Source organism: Nothobranchius furzeri, chromosome 5 (assembly GCF_043380555.1).
Source record: "Nothobranchius furzeri strain GRZ-AD chromosome 5, NfurGRZ-RIMD1, whole genome shotgun sequence".
Classification (NCBI taxonomy): Eukaryota; Metazoa; Chordata; class Actinopteri; order Cyprinodontiformes; family Nothobranchiidae; genus Nothobranchius; species Nothobranchius furzeri.
Window position 1 is genome coordinate 34,073,332 of NC_091745.1, and position 17,819 is coordinate 34,091,150.

A 17,819-nucleotide genomic window follows, 5' to 3' on the forward strand; every position below is an offset into this window, starting at 1 on the left:
TTTTGTCTTCTTTAAGCTGTATTACAGTATTTGTGACATTGTTTATTTGGCTTGATTTCATCTCTTTTTCCTACATTTGGATTTGTTTTATTTATTTGCAGCATCACACTTTAATTTTTTTGTTATCCATTATTTTGTGTGCTTGGGTGTCTCCCCTCAGGTCTTTAGACCTCGAATCGTACATGAAGAGTTCCTGGTTCAGATCGGACTGGTGCTGGTAGGCGCTTGCAGCATCACTCTCCCTTTTTTATCTTTTTAGCTTTTCTTGTTTCAGAAAAACTAATTTGCACTTTAAAAAGTACACTGACACCTCATTAGTCTAATGCAGTTTGAAAAACTCTAAAACAACTGGCATCTACCAAAAGCACTTCCAGTTTATGTGGATCTTTGAGGTTAAACATTGGTGCTATTACAATCTCAGCAAAAAGTAGAAAAAAGTCAACAACACATAAATATAAATGTTTTTTTAAAGGATTAAAATGCACACCTCTGAAGTCCTAAACTCACATTATAGCTAAAGAAAATAACAAACAGTAAATAAAACCACTCTAAGTACAGAAGCCTTCTGTCCTTGTGTTCTTTCAGAAATACGTCACATCCATAGAGTCACATGAAACGAACCTGGCCAGTGCTGTCGGTAAGATGTGTTTTCCTGTTGGCTGTGATGGTTAAAAGAGCTCAGTCATCATATACTAGTACTGTTATAGCTTTAGTCATCATTTATCACTTCTACATACACGTTGCTTTGCTTTAATACTCATTTTAAATGTCTAATAATGAAACATGAATATATGTGGGTATGAATGGAGGTGTTGCCCTGAAAAGACTATTGTGGTGCTGATTTACAGCCACGTGTGCAGAGTGCGCTACTGTTCACCCATCAGGGTTCAGTCTCATGTTTCTGAGTCAGTAGAGCTGAAAATGATGATTTTCCATTAGGTGCTTCAATTCGTGAAGATCTGATTAGAACAACATTATCCATCGTGGAGGTCCTGAGTCAGCACCACACTCTCATCACTCAGTATCATGTGACTGTAAGTATGTGCGTGCGTGTGCGCGCGTGTGTGTGTGTGTGCATCCAGCTACTACGTGTTTATCATCATTTTGACTTGGTGTAGTGCCACACTAACGTTCAGGTCTGTCTGACTAAAGGTAGGAGGTACGTGACCATTACTAATGGTGTTTTTGTCTCACAGTGTTTCGTGTTTCTTGCATCACTTCACACATAAAAACAGACTTTAACTGACCCCAAAATGAGTTTTGACTTCAGGAGCCTTTATCAGGAGCCAATACCAACAAGTGGCGTTTGAGAGTGAGACTAGCCGGCTGCTACCGCTTCAACTTTAGGTCTAACTACCAGAGTCCCAAAAAGAAAACACCATTTGAAGTAACGGTAACTGGTAATTAGCACTATCTGGTTTTTGCTGGCGTCGTGGGTTTCTTGTTCCAGCAGAAGTGTCTCAGGACAGATACCAGAGGGGAGGGGTGAGTGTTTTGTGACCGTGTTTGTGTTCAAAACCTAGTTTGTTCTGTAGATTCACCGCAGCCCCCACATTCTCACACCCGCAGCATCAAAAATGATGCTGGGTGACCAAGCGTTTGTTTTCGACACGTCCTAACGCGCATGCCAGAGCGTCGTTTTCCGACGCTTCAGGTGTGAGCACGTGTTGCAGTAGCAGCTTTAAATCAGTATTTTAATGTCACGGTCCGATTGTTTTTGGAACAGCGAGGGAGCAAAGTAGAATTGGTTGCAGCTTTAAAGGCACACTTGGCAGTTTTTCTTGACCCCCTAGCTGCAACTGAGATACCAGGCTAAACTGTTGGAAAATAGAAACTTTTCCAGAAAATGACGTTTCAGTATTTCCTTTAAGAGGCTATGTAAAGTTTTTACCATTAACTTCTGGAAATATCTATCAAAATGTTGTTGAAAATGAATGAAATGATGCCCAGTTGTTGAAAATTATTGGCAGCTTCATAACAAATAATCATAAAAATCAGGTCTAAAATACACGGGAGCGGGTCTTAAGTCTCTGGGCGACGCCATATTAGACGCCATGTTTCCTTCTATGGAAGCCCATGAGGACAAAAAGCATTCACTGATTTGTAACAAACGGTTACAAAACTTTTGTCATTCTTAAATGTTGTTTTATATGTTTACCTCTTCACTCGTTGCCACTGATGAAACAGAGTCTGATGTGCTCCTTATTTTGCTAAAGTTTGCACTCCCCAGGGCTTTTTGACCCTAATGGGCATCCGTTGGTAAGGTCTTACTCCAACACAAAAATACTGCTTGCTTACAACGATTTAGGTATCTACTGCCCCGCATCGCCAGTAAAAATACACACTCAGGGTATCCGCGGGTCCTTAAAAAGTCTTAAATTTGCTTTTCCAAATTTAAGGCCTTAAAAATCATTAAAAATGACAAGTAATCCTTAAAGAGCAAGTAACGTCTAAATTAACTTTTTTTTGCTGATGAACTGTATAAATGAGTGTCTAATAGTGTTTTAAATGTGTGCATTCTTTATTTTAGCATTTTGGTGCATTTTCTTTAAAAATTAAAAATTCTGTCTAAAAACCACAGTAATGCGCCACCTTCAGCTGAAAACATAGAATTTGAGTCATTTTGAATAAATTTTAGCCAATGGCTAAAGAGTAAAGTACTACGTAAACCAGTAGAGTACTACGTAGCAGCTCCGTGCCAAAGTTATAAAAGCAACGAGAGTCTCGGCCACGCCCTGTGGCGCGTTGGAGTTGGATTTGCAAGCGAGTGTAGGAGGTCAGCGGTAGTTCAGCATTAGCATATAGCATTAGCATATCCTAGTCTTAGCATATCTTTTAGTGTTATAAATACTTATTTAGTGTTAGCTTGGCTGTTGTATATTGTAGTTTAGTTAGTGTTTGGCTGTTAGTGTAATTGGGAAAGTATTTCGGGTTTAGTGATCCATATCGTCTTAGTATTAGTGAGTTGGTGTAGTGTAGTATGCTTGCGGTGACTCTGTGGGCATTTTACCCGCGATTCTGCACGCCTCCGTTTGAAGAGGGAGGCTGCCCACCATGGCTCTTCCGCGATTTAGATGCAGCCCACCGACTCTGCTCCCCCACCACGGCGGGCTCCAGTCTGAGGTGAGTCAGCTAAATAAACGTTTTAACATCTTCTAAAGACAATTCCCTACCTAAATGCAAAGTCTGAGAGACGTGGTTCACTTCCTTTAGCTAGTCAGTCGGCAATTCTGCAACAGTGGCTCTGACGCAGCACTTGACAGACAGCATTACAGCGTGAAATCCAGCTTGTGACCCGGTTCTGTGAGGAATTCTGTTCAGGAGGTCACATTTCAGGCTCTCCACATCATATGTGACTGACTTTTACGTTATAACAACGATCACACACTAGGAATGTTATAAAGCGCCTATATAGGACAGTTTCTTTTGTATATTATCTGACTTTATAAACTCCCAACAACAATATGCTTCTATTTTTTTTTTCAGGCTAAATCTACCCAAGACACTGGCTGTCAGACTGATTTAGCTGCAAGAATGCACTTGTCCAGGCAGACGTGAAGCCTTACCTGTAGCAAAGGTGAATTATTTTTAATAATCTTCTATGTAAACATTTTATTATTACCTTCTAGTTTTAATTTGTTTTACAGATTATTTTTACACGTGATTTTATGCTCTTTTAAACATTTATAAATGTGCTGCTTCTTTGTTTTTACATAGCCAGCCAGAATGGAGTTCACAGCCGCAGTGTGTCTGGTGACCCACAGGGACCATGATGAAAATTCATCTTCCAGAAGGTCCCAGATCGTCCAGACCCCCTGAAAAGACCAAGATGTAAGGTGTCTGCTGTTGATTCCAGCTTCCACCTCAGTGACAGTGCAAGCTCAGTGAACTGTTCAAGGTAAAAAAAAAAAAATTAAAACATTTCAGAATTTTTAAGATATTAACAATTAAATAAGTATGTGATTACATCATGACGGAGGCTACTGATTCTGCCCCTGTGACACTTGGTGATGTGTGAGCTGATTCACCTGGTAAATAACTTTTACATTAAATATTTTGTTTTTGCTATCAAAAGTAAATTAACTAATAACCTGCATTATTGCAGGACACAGCAAAATATGGACTCTACACCATGAGGCAGGCACACGTTAATAACTCTATAAGAGCACATAAGGTGAGCAACACCACATATTGTACACTGTCCTGAATTTGTTTTCTTTCTGCATCTCATCATTAGCCTGGCTGATCACCTGATAACTCCTGTCATCTGGTTATGACAGCATGAGGATGTCCTCACACACCTGTAACCTATCAGCTCATCTGGCAGAATAGAGAGAGAAGAGACAACACCACATCTCCTGTTCCTGGAAAGCCTTCAGCATTCCTTCGATGACTGAGAACCTCCATCAGCTCTGTCTCCTGTCTGCCTACAATTATTATAATAAATATTGTGTTTGGCAAGTTTTTTGTGCTGCCAAATATCTCATTTAGATTCCAGTTTTGATATTTTAATGGATATTTATAAATTACATTGATTATCACATTTTTGTTGCATGTTTAACTAGCTATTGTGATTAAATAAACTAGCACCTCACTGATAAAAGCTCGTTTTAATTTCAAGCATGTTTAAGTATTTATGGACATGAACAAAAACAGGAAATATATAAATTGAGATTTATTTAATTAATATAACAAATAAGGGGGAAAGAGTCATTGAAAGGCACATTCTTCTGGAAGCTCCTGATCCTGATGACAGCAGCAGAGGAGACCAGCTGCAGACACCAGAGGACCTAGAACCGAGAGAGCAGCTGTTATTAGTAAATAAATAAAGAAATCAGGGCAGTTTTAGTGGGCTGAACACATTACAGAATAATTTTCTCATGGGGTATTTTCATAACTTTATATGCAGCAGACTGTAACTTGAGCCCAGGGCTACCGGAGAGCTATCCAGCATGTTTCAGTGGATTTTCCTGCTTTAACAGGTTAGATTAGCTGTTAAGCAGCTCAGCTATTTGTTGCTGATTAAAACCAGGTGTGCTGAAGCAGATAAACCTCTAAAACATGCTGAATACTAGCTTTTTAGGGCCGTGGAGACAAACCCTGCAGCTAATCCAATGCTATGGCTAACGGCTACTTGCCTTTCAGAGGTGATTCTGTTGGGTCGGTTCTGGGAGTTTCAGGCAACTCACAAGCTCAAAACAATAAGACTCAGGTCCGCTTGTCTCCTCCAAATAGACTTGGTCCCTTTCTTCTCGAGTGTCTGTGTAAGGAGGGGGAGAAACGTCCTCCACTTCTAATAACTGCTCAGAGTGAAGGGAGCTAGCTTCGTCTAGTTAGCCGTCGTCTTCGTCACTGCCGCGGCTCCGCCCTCTCGGTCCTCCAGGCAACGCCTACTAATGTTGCATTTTTTAAAATTGATACGTGGGTGGGGTAAGACTCTGAGGCTCAATTGACCCGCTCTTTAAATACAGTTTCCAAAGGTCTTAAATTACCAAAGACCCAATAAACAAGAATTTTTTATTTCCATTTTCATGAATTTCTAGTTAGTGTTCAGCATTTTTTGTGTATGATATTGGCATAAGCGGAACCGTACACATTCAGTTGGTTGTGGAAGGGGGCTTTTTAGATGAGCACATTAGCTGGTTAAGCTAGTGGGAGATTGCACCATGGGGACGTGCAACTTTTATGGTAGCTGGATGGCTAGTCCCACATTCGTAATAGCTGGAAATTATAGTTTAAAAAAAGTAGCTTAAATTTGGTCAAATTGGCCTTTAAAAAGGTCTTAAAAAGTCTTAAATTTGGCTCCCTTAAACCTGCAGATACCCTGACACTGTAACTTTAAGTGTATCATTAAGAGTTCCAGCTTGTAGTCTTGTTCAGGTTCATCCAACCGTCATGCTTTTGATTAAAACGTTCATTTTTCTACATTGCCAGCTGAAAAGACGAATCTGTCAGCAGTTATAAAGTCTCTGGTTGTTGAAAATGTCCTCTTACGATGGACAGAGTCAGCTCATATAGTGCAAAGTTTAATTTAGACTCCTGTTTAACACTGTCGTGGTTGCTAGGCAACGGGATTGATGGCTAGAAGACATCTGAAGGCTTGATCATCTCATTTCACAGCCTCTGGTCTCCTGGTCCCTACACCAGTCTACACCTAGTGGGGAGGTTGGGTCTGTCAGGCTGTGAGTGGGGGGGGGGGGGGGGGGGGGGTTGGACCCAAGATGCAGAACCAGGGAGACACGAGGCAGGGTTGGAATAAACGTAAAATCCTTTATTAGGAGCGATTGTCCAAAAGTAAATCCAAAAGGCAGGAAGCCAGAACCAAAAATCCAAAAATCGAAGTATGAAAAAACCAAGAGACCTAGAGACAAAGAGCTCACTTAAAGAGCTGACCTGGAGACCTAGAGACAACGCTGACACAAACAATGGACCAACAACCACATTGAGACGCAGACAGGGTTATATACACTAGGACTGTGTGATTAGTGAATTGTACACAGGTGAGACCAATAAACAGAGGAGGAGCACAACGGAGCAGGGAAGGAAACCAGACCTAAAAATGGGGAAGGGAGCAAAATGAACAAGAGGGAGAAAACAGACTAGATAAAACACTTAACAGAAGACTAATGATAAAAGGTGTCTAAGGAAAAACGTAAGGGAAACCTAGAGAGCCTGGAGGGGGTTGGGGACACACAGGGATGCTGAAACCCGGGGGTAACACCTAAGGGGAAAAAACCTGGAGTGGCCTGGGGAATACAAGGAGGCACATGAGGAGGGATCCAGACAAGGAGACACAAGAGGAACGCAAGGAGACACATAAGAGAAACCTAGAGAGGGATAAAGAACACAAGGAGACACATGAGGGAGACGCAGGACGCAGACCATTACAGTACCCCCCCCCCCAAGGGGCGGATACCAGACGCCCACAAGACACAGACAAAAAGAACAACAAGGGGACCAGGGGAGTCTGGGAGGGCCGGCGACAGAGAATCAGAAGCCAGGTCCAGGAGGCTCTGGGGGGCCGGCGACGGGGTACCAGGAGCCGAGAAAGGTGACGACGACTCTGGAAGCCGAGGAAGGGGACAACGACTCTGGAAGCCGAGGAAGGTGACGACGACTCTGGAAGCCGAGTAAGTGGACGACGACTCTGGAAGCCGAGGAAGGGGACGACGACTCTGGAAGCCGAGGAAGGTGACGACGACTCTGGAAGCCGAGTAAGTGGACGACGACTCTGGAAGCCGAGGAAGGGGACGACGACTCTGGAAGCCGAGTAAGTGGACGACGACTCTGGAAGCCGAGGAAGGGGACGACGACTCTGGAAGCCGAGGTAGGGGATGACGACTCTGGAAGCCGAGGAAGGGATGATGACTCTGGAAGCCGAGGAAGGGACGACGACTCTGGAAGTCAAAGAGGTGACTCTGGAAGCTGAAGAGGAGGATGATGAGGGGACTCTGGAGATGGGGACTTGGCACGAGGCCGTAGCGAAGACTCGGCACGAGGCGGCTCAGGAGACGAAGACTCTGCTGGAGGAGACTCTGGAGACATTGGAAGCATGGACACTTTAGACTCGGCTGGCGAGGACACTTTAGACTCTTCTGGCGAGGACACTTTAGACTCTTCTGGCGAGGACACTTTAGACTCGACTGGCGAGGACGCTGCAGGCGTAGACCAGGGAACTGCAGGCGTAGACCCTGGAGGCATGGCCTCTTGGACAGGCTGGAGTGGAGCCTCTTGGGACAGTCTGGAGCGGAGCCTCTTGGGACAGGCTGGAGCGGAGCCTCTTGGGACAGGCTGGACCGGAGCCGCTTGGGACAGGCTGGACCGGAGCTGCTTGCACAGGCTGGACCAGTTGGGTCTTGGAGAGGACCATAGACTGAGCTGGCAGTGCTCGGCCTGAGCTGGTGATGATGGCGGGTGGAGTTGGCGACGGTTGCAGCGTCGTCGACGTGGAGAGTTTCGGCTCATCGGAGGAGCGGGGATGACGCCGGTTGGAACAGAGGACTGGGAGGAATGACAGCCCACCAGGGATGAGAAAGCAGCGCTGTCTGGACCAGGTGAAGGTGTGGTGGCTCAGCCCACTGGAGGTGCTGAGATGGCGCCGGACGCCGCAGAGGAGGAGTGACAGCCCACCGGAGATGATGAGGTGGCGCAGTCGAGACAAGGTGAAGGCATGGAGGTTCGGCCGATCAGAGTTGTGAAGGTACATATGATAAGTGGTCGTGGTGTGAGGCCGAAAGTCGCCCAAAGCTCTTTCGAGAAGGTCCAAAAAGAGACCTCTTCTATGGGGTGAAGGTCCAAGTAGAGGGCGGCCCACCACAGGGCTCTGCCTCCCAAGCAGAACACCTTGAACGACACCTTATTAAACTCTGAGGAATTCATGTCCAAGAAGCCAGCGCAGTCCAGCAGGTTTCTGGGTCACCATAGCACCTGTACATCTGTACATCTGGGGTACCTGGAGAGTCTGCTGGGTCCTGGGTTTGTCTGTCCATTCTGTCAGGCTGTGGGGGGGTGGGGGGGTGGGGGTTAGGACCCAAGATGCAGAACCAGGGAGACACGAGGCAAGAGTTGGAATAAACGTAAATTCCTTTATTAGGAGCGATTGTCCAAAAGTAAATCCAAAAGGCAGGAAGCCAAAACCGAAAATCCAAAAATCTAAGTATGAAAAAACCAAGAGACCTAGAGACAAAGAGCTCACTTAAAGAGCTGACCTGGAGACCTAGAGACAACGCTGACACAAACAATGGACCAACACGACAGGGTTATTTACACAAGGGCTGGGTGATAAGGGAATTGTACACAGGTGAGACCAATAAACAGAGGAGGAGCACAACGGGGCAGGGGAGGAAACCAGACCTAAAAATGGGGAAGGGAGTAAAATGAACTAGAGGGAGAAAACAGACTAGATAAAACACTTAACAGAAGACTAATGATAAAAGGTGTCTAAGGAAAAATGTAAGGGAAATCTAGAGCCTGGAGGGGGTTGGGGACACACAGGGACGCTTAAACCTGGGGGGAACACTTAAGGGGAAAAAACCTGGAGTGGCCTGGGGAACACAAGGAGGCACATGAGGAGGGATGCAGACAAGGAGACACATGAGGAACACAAGGAGACACATAAGGGAAACCTAGAGAGGGATGGAGAACACAAGGAGACACACGAGGGAGACGCAGGACGCAGACCATGACAGGGTCTTTGAAGATGCAGCCGCTGAATTTGGACACGCCTGCATGTTTTGCTGGCTAAAGTGCAACACAGTTACTCGTCCTCGTGGGAACATGGTATGCTACCAAACTCTTAAAGATGTTCAGCTTCACCTCTAAGAATTCCTTGAAAACTCAAACACATTGTGTCCTCAGGTAAAGCTTCGGTCTTCACTTAGAAACAGTCTAGATTCGTTAATGACCATTGCTTTTGAGCTACTTTGGATAAAGCCGTCTACTAAATGTCTACATTTATTCAGCCCACTCTCAGTTTCATATCGTATTTTGTGTGATTTTCACTTTTCTACTAAACTAGAGATCAGAGGACAGAGGGTGAACATGTGAGTTTTTAGGCAAGAAACTAATCAAGTATTGAACCAAGAGAAGCTCATCAGATCTGTGGGTGTTTTGGTTAAGGATGTGTGTGTGTGTGTGTGTGTGTGTGTGTGTGTGTGTGTGTGTGTGTGTGTGTGTGTGTGTGTGTGTGTGTGTGTGTGTGTGTGTGTGTGTGTGCGCGTACGTGAGGAACAACAATGAGATTGTGTTTAATGGCTATTGACATGTGTTTGTGGAGAAAAGCAGGAAGCAGACAGGGAGCTAACGGGAGACTTGGAGCTACTGATTGTCAATAACACAGGAAGACACTTTAATTACAGCCAGCCAGCTCAGATTAGCTTTTATTACTGCTACACAAGGACACAGACTCATCCCGGAGATCATTTACATCACTGACTTCTCACTTTTTGGATTAAAAGTAAAGTTTGCTTGAAGTTCTCTTTCCAACTTTTGTCCTAACTTAAAACCATTTATCTCATCTGGTCATGTATTTCTGTTCATATGAACAAAGCATCAAAATACTTATCGGTTTTATTTAACACTATTAAGAATATGTGCTGCTTCCTAAAATGCCCAAGTTTCAAAAGCTTTGACTGACAACTAAGTTTATGCAGAGTCGTTATTTATAATGTTGGTCCTTCTTTTTAAGGCATCTGCAATTCAGCTTGTTCACTTCTGGGCTGAATCCTGACTGATGGCAGCTCATTATTGCATAACAAGTGCTTGGAACATGTCACATGTAGATGGTTTATGTTTTTTTACCTGTCTCTTAAGGGTTGGTCACAGGTTTGTAATGGGCTTGAGGTCTGGGGTTTACCTGGCCATGAACCCAAATGTTGATGTTTATTTCTGACTAGGGATGCTCTGATCCGATCATGTGGTTTTAAAGGGATCAGAATCAGGAGAAATCAGATTAAACCTTTAAAACAACAATCATGACTTTTTAAAATCATCCTGAGATAAAGATTTTCTAATGGAATAGCAATGGCTTCATTTTAATTTCAACAAGTTCCTCTACATCAGTATCTTTTGCAGTAATGTCACACGGTTTACGGCAAGCAGGAACTCAGACACCAAGGTGCAGCTGTTAGCTAGCAGGCTAACGCAGTGCTAACTTATCTCCTCAGCAGAGCTAAAATGTCTTCAGCTTGGTGATATTTTAAACTGGACAGTGAAGGTAGTGCAACAGTCACTAGTAATGTGTGCATACTGAGCAGTCATCCTGCACTCTGCTCCTCCCTCCGGGCATCAACAAAGCAAACCACCGGTCTCCACTAATTCCCAGTTTGTCTCTAATAGTTCCATTTCACAGTGAACTCAGACAACTTCAGTCTAAGTCACACCCTCCTCAACACAATAGAGGCTAACGACTTCATCATGAGGTACGGAGGAGGGCAGTTCGTAGGTAGTGTCTGCTCAGTTAAGCAACAACAGACAGTGACAGCTTATAAGCTTGACCCTCCCATATTCCAGTCAGAAGTGACAAAGCTCCTCGGATGCAAAGTGAAACGTCTTCAAGAAACCAAAGAAGTCCAGTTGCCTTCATTTGAACCCTTCTGGATTACCATGATCTGGATGACTGAGAACTTTCACCAGCATACGAAACTTAAAGGACAACTTGGATGTTTTCTTTTTTCCTCCTTATTTCAATGGCTTCCTGAAAAGTATCGGCCCAGGACTTGAGCTCCAAGGCTCGGTATACCATCACACTAGATAAACTCTTCTTAGATGGTAGGATTTCCTCTGGGTACCATTTTTATTCATGGCTGAGTTCTGTGAGTGAGTCCACTCCCTTGGCTGAGAGTTCCCACACACATGAATGGTCTCAATATGCTTCACTGTTGGCAGGACACGGGGCTGATGGGAACATTTACTTTTAGTTCTTCTGCTGCTCTTTTCTCTGGATGCCTTAAACTACTGGGGAAAATGACTACTTCAGTCCCCAATCGTTCGATCCCTGGACCTGATGCAGAATATCAGTCTGTCTCAGATTTTGGGAGAGAAATGCATATTGATGCCAGGCCATCCAACCAAATGTCATTGAGCAATATTTTCTCTGTGCTGAACATCCATAACATCCATAAACACACATGAGCGTACAGAAAAATCCATACTTTTGAAAGCAACATATAAAGTGGACAGTAGGGTTGGGGTAGGGTATTCTACTACATATGATGTATAGATGATTTCTTTTATTATTATTTTTGCCACACTGAGCAATAGAGATATCAGTAACAAGGTAAAAGGGCCATAAACACCAGCACACACAAACAAAAACACAAATACACGTCAGCCTACACACTCCATCCATCCTCTGATGCTGGGCTATTATTACATGGGCCATTAGGTAGTGGGCAACATCCTTTGTAGTTTTCTTTCTCTGGCTTTTAATGTAATGACCCCACACACCCTCAGCATTAGTGTTGTTTCTATGGTAATATTAGTATTCATGCAGATTTGAGCAGTACAGCTTCATCTTAGAAGAGGGCTTTTACCGAGAGGAAAACGTGTGTTTGATCAAAAACCTAAAAGAAAAATCATCCAACGGTGAATTTCCAGTTTGATGAGTGACCGCGGTTTGATGGTTCAAGTCTACAGGATTAACACAGCCCCATTTCTAAAAATACGTTCCATTGCCTGGTTTTCAGTTTAGTAACCAGCTCGATTAAAATGACGTTTACTGTCTCTTTACTCGTGTTGTCTAATCTAGAAGAATTGTACATAAAACGCTGAACAAACATGCAAGCCTTCAACACATTCGCGAACAATGCTGCGTCACTTTTTTCTTTATCTCACGTGCTCTTTTCATTTTTTCTCTGTCTCTCTTCTTTATGTCGTTTCAGGTTGTGGATGCCATCCTGCCTCCTCTGACAACTCTGGCTTTCAGCAAAAATGGTACGAGCCCTGGGTCACTATCAGGAGAGAGCAGTGGCAGGAGTAGCTAGTGTCAGAGTGGAGTGAGTGAGGAGAAATGGCAGTGAGAAAATAGAAAGGCAGCTGAGAGAGAAGGTCATTGTGACAGAAGAAAGCTGGCAACCTTCACACTCTTTTCTTTGTTTCGCATTTTAGTTGAGAATGCAGAGAAAATCCAGGAAGTAGAAGATAGAAATGAACAAAGACGTAGATAATGAGTCAGGCTGTGTTGTGATGAATTACAAACAAGCGATGGTGAGCTGGAGAGGCTAACCTTGGGAAATCCAGTATGTTGTGTAAAGCACCATTACAGTAATCCACAGCCTTGTTTTTGTTTTGGACCCTGTGACGGTCATTAATGTGCTGTGGCTGTTAGGGCTCGCTGCCGACACGAGGGAGCTGGTTGTTAGGGTAAAGGGGCTTCTGGTTTGCCATTAACATTTTATTTCCCTGTTACTTGTCACGCTGTGTTAGTCTAAAATAAGTCTGGTTGGGTTTGTTAGGGTGCTTGTGTTGTATAATCTACACTCACATAGATGGAATGGTTCAACAATATTAAATTCACTTTTTAAATTCACGGTACGATTATGTGTTCAGGGTTAGGGTCAGAATTAAAGTAACTAACGTATGGCTGTATAGTAATTTGTCTAAAATATGAATGTTGACTGTGATGTAAGTAAAGCACCTTATGTGGTATGTTGGGTTTCTCTTTCCGACACACACGCACGCACGCACGCACACACACACACACACACACACACACACACACACACACACACACACACACCATTCTTTAAACTCTGACTGAAATGAACATGCATTGTCTTTGTTTACTCCAGTGGAGTGGTCGGTGTTTGTTCTGAAGGTGCTGTCTGAACTCAGCCTGATTCTGCTGGTCCAAGATGAAGATATTCAAGAAAATTTTGAAAAGACAGAAAACAGAGACAGAAAAGGAGAGGATGGAAAATCCTTGAGCCAAATCTCAGCTCTCTACACCAAATCCCTGCTTCCAAGGTTGGTCTGATTTATACTGATAATGTATGCATTGATAGGAACGTACACTAATAACGTTAAAAATGGTCAGTTGGATAGATTACTCTGCTGCTGGAGGTCCTCGGTCATCCAGCTCATGGTAATCCAAACGGCTCAAGTTGGATTATTGACACTCGTTGTTTTGTGACAGTCTATTTCATTTTCAACATTAGAACCAAAATTGCTTTTGAGAGTTTTGGTAAAAACATTGTGTGGACTGACCAAACAAAAGTAGGCCTTTGTGGAAGATGTGCATCCCGTTACATCTACAAACTAACTCTGCGTGTCAGAAAAGTAAGATCATACCGACACGGTGGTGGAAGTGTGATGGTCTGAGGCTGTTCTGCTGCTTCAGGTCCTGGAACTGCTGTAACTGACTATGTTTATTTACAGTGGGGCAAAAAAGTATTTAGTCAGCCACTGATTGTGCAAGTTCTCCCACTTAAAATGATGACAGAGGTCAGTAATTTACATCATAGGTACACTTCAACTGTGAGAGACAGAATGTGAAAAAAAATCCATAAATTCACATGGTAGGATTTTTAAAGAATTTATTTGTAAATCAGGGTGGAAATTAAGTATTTGGTCACTTCAAACAAGGAAAATCTCTGGCTCTCACAGACCTGTCACGTTTTCTTTAAGAAGCTTTTCTGTCCTCCACTCGTTACCTGTATTAATGGCACCTGTTTGAACTCATTATCTGTATAAAATACACCTGTCCACAGCCTCAAACAGTCAGACTCCAAACTCCACTATGGCCAAGACCAAAGAGCTTTCGAAGGACACCAGGAAAAGAATTGTAAACCTGCACCAGACTGGGAAGAGTGAATCTACAATAGGCAAGCAGCTTGGTATGAAAAAATCAACTGTGGGAGCAATTATCAGAAAATGGAAGACATACAAGACCACTGATAATCTCCCTCGATCTGGGGTTCCATGCAAGATCTCATCCTGTGGGGTCAAAATGATCATGAGAACGGTGAGCAAGAATCCCAGAACCACACGGGGGACCTGGTGAATGACCTGCAGAGAGCTGGGACCACAGTAACAAAGGTCACCATCAGTAACACACTACAACGGCAGGGAATCAAATCCTGCAGTGCCAGACGTGTTCCGCTGCTGAAGCCAGTGCATGTCCAGGCCCGTCTGAAGTTTGCCAGAGAGCACATGGATGATACAGCAGAGGACTGGGAGAATGTCATGTGGTCAGATGAAACCAAAGTAGAACTTTTTGGTATAAACTCAACTTGTCGTGTTTGGAGGAAGAAGAATACTGAGTTGCATCCCAAGAACACCATACCTACTATGAAGCATGGGGGTGGGAACATCATGCTTTGGGGCTGTTTTTCTGCTACGGGGACAGGACGACTGATCCGTGTTAAGGACAGAATGAATGGGGCCATGTATCGTGAGATTCTGAGCCAAAACCTCCTTCCATCAGTGAGAGCTTTGAAGAAGAAATGTGGCTGGGTCTTCCAACGCGACAATGATCCCAAACACACCGCCCGGGCAACAAAGGAGTGGCTCCGTAAGAAGCATTTGAAAGTCCTGGAGTGGCCTAGCCAGTCTCCAGACCTCAACCCCATAGAAAATCTGTGGAGGGAGTTGAAAGTCCGTGTTGCTCGGTGACAGCCCCAAAACATCACTGCTCTAGAGAAGATCTGCATGGAGGAATGGGCCAAAATACTGTGTACTGTGTGTGCAAACCTGGTAAAGACCTATAGTAATCGTTTGACCTCTGTTATTGCCAACAAAGGTTATGTTACAAAGTATTGAGTTGAATTTTTGTTATTGACCAAATACTTATTTTCCACCCTGATTTACAAATAAATTCTTTAAAAATTCCTGCCATGTGAATTCATGGATTTTTTTTTTCACATTCTGTCTCTCACAGTTGAAGTGTACCTATGATATAAATTACTGACCTCTGTCATCATTTTAAGTGGGAGAACTTGCACAATCGGTGGCTGACTAAATACTTTTTTGCCCCACTGTATGCTTTTATCCAAAATGACACAATTCACAATTGAACTTTTTGAAACCTGCATTTTGTATTAACTAAGGTTATTTTATCTGGTATTGAAATTATATTGATAACTGAAATGTTTTCAACCAAGAGGTAAAAACAGAAGATATTTGAGAGGGTCAGTTACATTTTGACAGCAGCACGTATCTCTCTCTCTCTCCATATTGGAATAACTTTTATCGCTCAACTATTCTTTTCAAAGCACTGTTTGCTTTTTTTAACGTTTAGGTTTGAATCTCTTCTTACTGGACCAGAACCTGTTCCACTCTACGCCCTCAAACTGCTGGTGTCCATGACCGAACACAGCAGTCAGATCTGCAGGTACTTTACATTCAAGCTACATAATGTAAAATTCTTTTTACTTCTTCTTCTTGGCGTTATTGAAGTTGTTTCCATTTCACTCTGGTGTCGGCATGAAGACCTAATTTACAAAAACAGATGTAACCAAACTGAGTGATACCACCTCAAGTGAAACATAAAAAGATGCATTTTTTTCTTATTTATAAAAAATAAAGTTTTCTGTTTTTGCAAATGAACTCTAAATATTCTCCGGTTTTAATCACAGAACATCTTTGTTTTAATTCAGCTCTATGAATCCTTCAGACTGATGCGTATATAAATGCACACTCTCACACACACCTGCAGAAGTGGCACAGACACACTTGCCTATGTCATGTGCAGTGATTTATTTACTCTCAACAACGTACAGATAAATACTAATGATCATTTGTTTGTTGATGTTGCTGATGCGCATTCAGAGCTAACGCAGAGACAGCTCTCCAGCTGCACTGCTGAAGGTGATGTGCATTCAACTAGACCCTTTTTGCCCCGGGATTTCCTGCATTGGTAATCAGTTTAGTGACAGGCTTAAGGTGCTACATTAACTTAGGAGTGCACAGAATTGACATGTTGGGCTGAAACATCTCCACGTGCTATCTACTCCTCAAGAGCTTTGCTTCAAGCTGTAATGCGAGCTCTTTAAATATACAACACTAAAACAAAATTATTTCTGCACGAAGTAGATGTAATCCTCTCTTCAGGGGTTTGGAACTGGCTCTTGAGTTGGAAAGTCACCTAACACCCAAATACAAGAAATAATGATGTGTTGGTGTTGCTCAGAAAACCTGCAAGAGCCTTGTCTAACAATGAAATAAAATGATTTGCTTGTGCCCGTGTGTGTGTGTGTGTGTGTGTGTGTGTGTGTGTGTGTGTGTGTGTGTGTGTGTGTGTGTGTGTGTGCCCGTGTGTGTGTGTGTGTGTGTGTGTGTGTGTGTGTGTGTGTGTGTGTGTGTGTGTGTTTGTTTTCACACCTACTGTACACCTAAGTGTGAAGTTACCGTGTGACTTGGTAACATGTCAGTAACCCTTGAGTTAGTGTCCCAAATGGTGGAACAATTAGTTTTCTTCCTGGTGGCTGTTAGACACGTTTGGCTAATATGAAAAAACTGTCTGTTTCATCACATTTAGTGGTTAAATATTCGGTCCAAACATAGTTTTTTATTAACTGAAGATGTCTGTTGGACTTACTAACTTGGTTGTATAATGTCTGTGAAGGTTCTCAGTCATCCAGGTCATTGTAGTCTAAGGAGCTTTGAAAGAAAAGTGTCTGGACTTCTTTGAGTTGCTTGAAGACGTTTCACCTCTCATCCGAGAGGCTTCTTCAGTTCTAAGGTCAAATGGTGGAGAGTCCCAGTTGTATAATAGATCCTCACTGAGGCCCATGTGTCAGTGGGGTCCTTTGATTGTATTTAATGTGACCCATAAACTCACCAAGTAGTGCTAACAAAGCTATCTGTCCTAGTCATCTACAGCTTAAATGTCTGTGACTCGTTTGTCAAAGTGAGACTTGTCTGGACCTGTTTCAAAGCCCATCCATCAGGCTTTACAAACCCTGAGTAAAGAAGCGGAGATGTGTGTGGGTTGTTTGTCTTAGGAGAAGTCATGAAGCTAAAAACATGGACTTGCACTGTTCGTTGACCTTACATGGACCATTAACACAGCCAGCCTAATTAATGAGGCCCACTGGCAGCTATAATGTATGAAGAGGCTTTATTGTTCTTTAATGTGTGTGGAGTCCGTGTCCTGACATTTTCCATAACAGTCTGGTATGGGAAGTGCTCCAAGGCTGATAAGCAAAGAGGGGTGAGATCTGATCCCACAATAGCTCACTCAATGCCACAACTCTTTCAGTGACAGAATATTTATGAGATTCACTTAACAGTTATTATTTTAATAATAAGTTTAATTATATTTTGTTACCCGAAATCGATAAATCAATCATAAAACACAACTCTCACAAAAAGAGGACCAA

The 17,819-nt window shown here is 43.1% G+C and overlaps 1 protein-coding gene and 2 long non-coding RNA genes across 11 annotated transcripts in view; 2 read left to right on the forward strand and 1 right to left on the reverse strand.

Moving 5' to 3' along the window:
* LOC139061563 (serine/threonine-protein kinase ULK4-like) overlaps window positions 1-17,819 on the forward strand; it is a 191,863-nt gene that overhangs the window by 99,973 nt on the left and 74,071 nt on the right. For all 7 annotated transcript variants that reach the window (XM_070551584.1, XM_070551589.1, XM_070551588.1 and 4 more), the window contains 6 exons: window positions 161-217; window positions 586-637; window positions 940-1,034; window positions 12,381-12,432; window positions 13,290-13,464; window positions 15,737-15,829. In XM_070551584.1, coding sequence (XP_070407685.1) covers window positions 161-217; window positions 586-637; window positions 940-1,034; window positions 12,381-12,432; window positions 13,290-13,464; window positions 15,737-15,829 — 524 coding nt within the window. The remainder of the gene's footprint in view (window positions 1-160; window positions 218-585; window positions 638-939; window positions 1,035-12,380; window positions 12,433-13,289; window positions 13,465-15,736; window positions 15,830-17,819) is intronic.
* Window positions 2,446-4,520, forward strand: LOC139070026 (uncharacterized). Of its 3 annotated transcripts, XR_011520692.1 has the most exons (5): window positions 2,446-3,123; window positions 3,487-3,577; window positions 3,718-4,031; window positions 4,106-4,174; window positions 4,281-4,520. It is a non-coding gene; the product is annotated as an uncharacterized lncRNA (long non-coding RNA). The 3 variants fall into 3 exon arrangements; XR_011520691.1 differs by having other exon boundaries at window positions 3,718-4,174; XR_011520690.1 differs by having other exon boundaries at window positions 3,718-4,520.
* Window positions 4,661-5,273, reverse strand: LOC139070027 (uncharacterized). Its single transcript, XR_011520693.1, has 2 exons — window positions 5,139-5,273; window positions 4,661-4,790 (listed from the first exon to the last, which is right to left on the reverse strand). It is a non-coding gene; the product is annotated as an uncharacterized lncRNA (long non-coding RNA).